This window comes from Monopterus albus, unplaced genomic scaffold (genome assembly GCF_001952655.1).
Source record: "Monopterus albus unplaced genomic scaffold, M_albus_1.0 scaffold221.1, whole genome shotgun sequence".
Classification (NCBI taxonomy): domain Eukaryota; kingdom Metazoa; phylum Chordata; class Actinopteri; order Synbranchiformes; family Synbranchidae; genus Monopterus; species Monopterus albus.
The window spans coordinates 686,462-692,199 of NW_018128101.1; the positions used below are offsets into that span (position 1 = coordinate 686,462).

Below are 5,738 nucleotides of genomic sequence, written 5' to 3' on the forward strand. Positions count from 1 at the left end.
AAAGGGAGTTTTTCCTCCCCACTGTCGCCAAGTGCTTGCTCAAGGGGGATTTGTTGGGTTTTCCCTATGTAATAATATTGATAACAGTAAGGTCTAGACCTTACTTTGTAAAGTGTCCTGAGATGACTTTTGTTGTGATTTGGCGCTATACAAATAAAATTTGATTTGATTTGATTTGATTAACCTTCAGGCAGCTGGTGCAGAAGACAGAGCAGATGTCAAACAATATGAGAGAAATGAAGTCAAAGTCTATGAAACAAAGGATGGCGACCAACAGAGGAGCAGATTTGTCTATATCAGGGTGCGAAAAAACAGAGCAGGCAGATCCAAAATTACATGAGAAAAGAGTTTGAAACCCAGTCTTAGCTGTGAGATGACACCAGCTATAGGATGGGCAGCTGTTTATGGCTGGGTGTAGCGGTTGGCATGGCAACCTGGACGCCACAGCAGACTCCTGCTGAGTGTTCTCAGCACTAATTAGATGCCTATCTCTCTCCCGCTGTCACTACCCTGGCCTCGAGCCTGCACTCGTCACTCACCGGCATTGAGAAACACTCTCTCCCAGGCACTGAGAGAGAAAACAGAGCACTGCTAAATTGGTGTCCACACCAGGGAAATTTAGGGCTGAGAAGAATAAGCCAATATTAACAGACATGACCACACGTAAAATCACAAGAAAAACAGGAATGCAAGCGCTCCAACATGCATGCTCTTCCTCAATCTATGCTGCCTCTAAATGGTATCCATTAAAATTTATAACCAGTCTGCATCACAGACTGGGTTGTGTGAGGCCAGTGATGTATACATTTTTTACTGGTATTTGTACTGATCAGTGTGTTCCTCTATGAGTGTCAGTTCTCAACCAAAACTACTAAGAGTTGTTGACATAATTTCTGTGATTAGGTGGCACAGTGCTGGTAAAATCTTACATTTGTCCCAGTTGCAGCAGAACTATTGCCTAAGCTACACTGTAATCTGACTGAACCAGGACCAGGAATCATAGCTCTTCCTAAAAAACAAAAGGGTTTGGATGTGACACACTTGACAGACCTTAACATTTGTTCAAATAAGTTGAGTGGTCCGTGTTAACTTTCCATTACTGAATCGTGAGAGGTAAGTCCAGGAAAAGTCCAGGAAAGTGGGCAAGGTAACAACAACGGTGGCTCTGTTGGTCCATTTTGGTCTGTTGTACGGTTTGGTGGCCAATCCAATTAAATCCATATGAAATTACTGGTGTGGCTCATAAATACTACAGAGCAGCCGTCTTTACCAAGTTGCTGAGCTGTAAATAAGATACGTTATGATGCAAGAAAGACCCCAGCCAGGTTTCTATAAAACACCAGGCAGCACAATGTGAACAATCCTCGTTAAGCATGAAGCTGCAGCAGCTTGTTCATAACATTGGCCAGGGAGGGTAGATTCACCAAATGCACAGCCAGGCACACATTCAGAAATACCCACAGTTGGAGCTTAACCAGCACAACTGTATACTTCCTCCGTCTGTGACTCCTGCAGTACAACTTCAGCCAACATGTCCAGAAAACTCCCGTCAAACTTCTCAGGGTGAAATGATGAATGCATAACACCACTTCACTGGTAAATCTGACTTTAGCTGAGCTGCAGAAAACAGGAGATAAACACAAAGTAACGAAAGCTACTGTTGAGAAAAAGCTACGATCTTGCATTATCCTTTACAATTCTACTAAATATTTCAGCTAGTAGTGAAAAATAGATGAGAAGTTTCATTTCCTGACTTCTTACCATTGTTTCAGACTCACTTTTAAACTTGGTCAAGTTGTTCAATTATGCAACACAACAAGTTTCAGTGCTGGAAGTTAAACATCTGATTTTAAATGGTTTTTCAGTGTCATGGAGTTCAACAACATACTGGTCAACTATGTTGACTGTTCATCATCAGAAACATCTCTAATTATTTTGATAATCTATTAACTGCTTCAGTCACTCAGAAGCCAAATAACTACAGATTTCAGCCTCTCAAAAAGAAGATTAGCTGTTTTTGTTTGTCATATTTCATTGTAAACTGAATATTTTGTGGATATTTCATGGTTTTTCAACAGGCCAAATAAAATATGACATCTGAAGACATCACTCAGCAAAACCTTTTGACAGTTTTATGTTTCATAGACTAAATGACTGGAAAAAGAAAATCTGCAGATTAATTGGATGATGACAGCATGGTTCTTATACAGTTCACACAACATTTTGTTTCATTTCACATCCAATGTGCTGAAGCACAAAGCAAACACAACATGAGCAAATCCAAACACTACCCACCCAAAACATCCAGGGAGCTCTGGTGGTTGGAGATGATGACATAAGGTCCCTCTGTCTGCAGATGCTCCCACCCGCTCACTTCAAATCGAAGACCCAGAAAATACTTCACGTGCCGAACCAGGACACGGATAATCCTGAGGAGAAAAGGCTTTGTTACAGTCCTGTTTGCAGTGATATTATTAACCAGAACCCAACATTGAAAGGTTGGAGGTAACAGTGGAATGCATAAAGCCTGTTAAAAAGGGTATTACAGTAGTGTCTGCCTGTGACACTGGGAAGAATAAATAAACCAAAGTTATGATACATATTTTAAAGCAATGTTACAGCCAGCGTGGGGCTTACACTAAATCAGTATTGTTTTAGGACAGCTGCCGGCATCCCAGTAGCAGATATGTGATGTTTAAAGTGACACATAACACACACACTGGAAAAATGAGGCATAGTAATGTTGCTATTCAGAACAGCGGAGGGCTAGTCTTGCACATTTACAAGACGATTCAGACACAAGCCTAAGTGCTTAAGAGTGTTCCCTTATTAGACAGGAAGAAAGGTAGTGCAGGTGAGGGAGGAAAGGAAAAAACAGCCCAACAAGGAGGACAGAAGACGGGGAAGGAGCGCCACAGCAGCTCAGGAGGAAGGAGACATTTATTACTACACATATCTGGACCTCCAGAGCCCTTCACATGTCACAGGCTGCCAGCAAATTAACACACACCTGACAAGGCAAACATGAATAACCTTACATAATAATTCTAAGGCTGTTTTAAGCTATTTTTCACCAACACAGCTAAATAAGGGTGTCGCAGGCAAACAACAATGCTGTTGAAAACAGTCCTTGGGAAAAGACGGATAAGAGCAACAGCTGAGTCTCGACCAATGTGTACATGAACAGAAAAACAAACAGTGAGCTAAAACAAGGATTAAAAGCTCTGTGAAGTTGCATGCTTGGGTGTGTACCAATGTGTACATGAACAGAAAAACAAGGGAGCTAAAAGAAGGATTAAAAGCTCTGAAGTCGCACGCTTGGATGTCAGCTCTGACACAGGTGATCCTTCGCATTAAACCTGATGAACAAAAACTCATACCTGTCCTGATCAGCGTTTATCTTTATAGACTTGTGAAACTCGACCTTTGTAGAGTCAAATAGCTCTGAACTCTTAAGACTTATCCAAGGTGACATCTGCTCGTACTTGGAAAGGCACAGTGCGATTCAAAACAACTGGCTCCAGGGCAAAAACCATGTCACAAACTGATAATGTAAATTCACATGCTTTTACTTCTATCAAATGAGATCCTTGCCTTCAATTACTGTGGCACTCCTTCAGGGTTCAAGACCACTTCCCATGTAAAAACCTGCACCTGACCCTGGGATATTGTCTCCTGTAACACTGACAAGCACACAGTCTCCTGTCTCATCCTCATCCAGCACTGTTTCTCACCTCAAAACACACCGAGTATGGTTGCCAATTTATCTCAACTCTGGTGTTGGTGTGTAAAACTGAAAAGAATCCTGATATTTTGTGTCCAAGCCAACTCCACACTACAATCAGTGACTTAACACTCCCTTCCTAGCCATTATCTGATCATTAGTCTATCACAGCTGTGCCCCACACAGCACATTGAGCTGATGCTCTTATATCGGGAGACAGATCTATAAAATTAAAAACCTAACTTAGAGCAAGGGGGAGGAACACCAGTCAGAACTGCATAAATGAAAAGTGCACTGCAAATCTGTGGAAAGCCTTTGATTTATGTTTTCAATCTGCATCTTATTAGCATCCAAATTTCCTAAAGCAGTAGCTTTTGGGTCAGATATGTGATATGTGTAATGGCCACAGCTTAATGATCGTACAGCCACAAGGAACAGCCCAAATTTGCAAACCATGAAAAACTGAGCCACAAATTCTGGGTAACAAACTAGCTGTTTTTCCTGCACAGTACACCAGAGCTGGCTTCTGTTAGCTCACCGACCTGAATGACCTTCCCTCTCAGGGAGAACAGCAAAGTCACTCTTCTGTCTATAGCTCATGACCCTTCCTCATCATGGAATCATAGCCCCTCATAAACATCTTCCTCCTTTCACTGGCCCAAGTTGTCATCATTTTAAAAATGTCTAAAATCAATCTCTTTGTAATTTAGGGTTGTTTTATACTCACTACACTAAAGGTGGGATTATAAGACTAGTATGCTAATGACTTGATTGGCATATAACAATGGTACATTTTATGGAATTATATGGAAAATAAGATAAAATCATCCTTTATTGCCATTGTAACACGTACAATGAAATTTACATCAGACCTGTGACCTCCAGTCGGTACAGCAATAGAAAAACATAACTAAATAAACTAAACTCTTAAACTACTAGTAGGAACTAATGGACCTAAGAACGATAACATTAAGATGCACACACCACAACTGTCCATCTTACTAGTGTAGTGGGGGCGACTGCGGGTCAGTGGGTAGAGCGGTCGTCTCCTAACCGGTTAGAGGTTCAAATTACAGGGCCTGCAGTCCACATGTTGAAGTGCCCTTGGACAAGACACTGAACCCCCAAGTTGCCCCCGATGGTTAGAACCATCGGTGTGAGTTGGCACCGCAGATGGCTGCCTCGGTTCTGTACCGGAAACAAATTCCTTGTGTAACATACTTGGCCAAATAAAGGTGATTATTATTACTATGCAAGTATGGCAGGTGAAAGATGAATTAGGGTGTAGGGTTACAGATTTTTCATACACTAATATTTCCATACAAGTTTACAAAAGATACTTAAAAAAAAAAATTCCCTTCAAATAAGTTATTTAGATGATTGACTGTTCTTGAGGGGTCCAAGCCCAGACTTAAATTCCATAGAACACCTGCAGAGAGACCTGAGGATGGCCGTTAGAGGCTTCCACCCCATCTGACAGTTTGAGAAGATCTGACAGGAAGAAAGAGTAAAAATGCACAAACCCGGCTGTGCACAACTTGTACAGACTTATCCAGGAACACCAGAAGCTGTGCTGCCAAAGGGGGATCTACAAAGTATTGAAATAAGGGATTGAAAAACTTTGTAAATGAGAGATTTAGGTTTTTGATTTCTAAAAAAGTTTTTAGTTACCAAGTACAGAATGATAATGGCAAAAAAAGGAATGTTTATCTGTTTAAAATTTTTATCTACAGCACAATCAAGTGTGAAAAAAGTGAAGGGGTCTGAATATGTTCTTAAGTCGCTGTATTTATTGGATTGGTACACTAAAATAACTAACAAACCAGAACGCAGGCTTTGGGTTATCTTTCCACAGACAGTACAGTGATAACACACTCATTCTAGTGCAAAAGCCACTGGTTATGCAATGACTCAGCCAGTGTTGCAGCAATCGTAAGATTGTTCAAGGGGAATTAAAAGTCATCGGTTGGATTCTTTTTATGAACAAGCCACTAACTTTTCCTCTAGGTCAGTT

At 41.0% G+C, this 5,738-nt stretch overlaps 1 protein-coding gene across 1 annotated transcript in view; it reads right to left on the minus strand.

Annotated features, from left to right (window-relative positions):
• The window catches only part of agpat2 (1-acylglycerol-3-phosphate O-acyltransferase 2 (lysophosphatidic acid acyltransferase, beta)), a 14,330-nt gene extending 10,855 nt beyond the window's left edge, over positions 1 to 3,475 (minus strand). Inside the window, exons 1-2 of the mRNA XM_020619474.1 lie at positions 3,381 to 3,475; positions 2,296 to 2,429 (exon numbers count right to left, since the gene is read on the minus strand). Coding sequence (XP_020475130.1) covers positions 2,296 to 2,429; positions 3,381 to 3,475 — 229 coding nt within the window. The remainder of the gene's footprint in view (positions 1 to 2,295; positions 2,430 to 3,380) is intronic.
• Between the last annotated feature and the right edge of the window lie 2,263 nt (positions 3,476 to 5,738).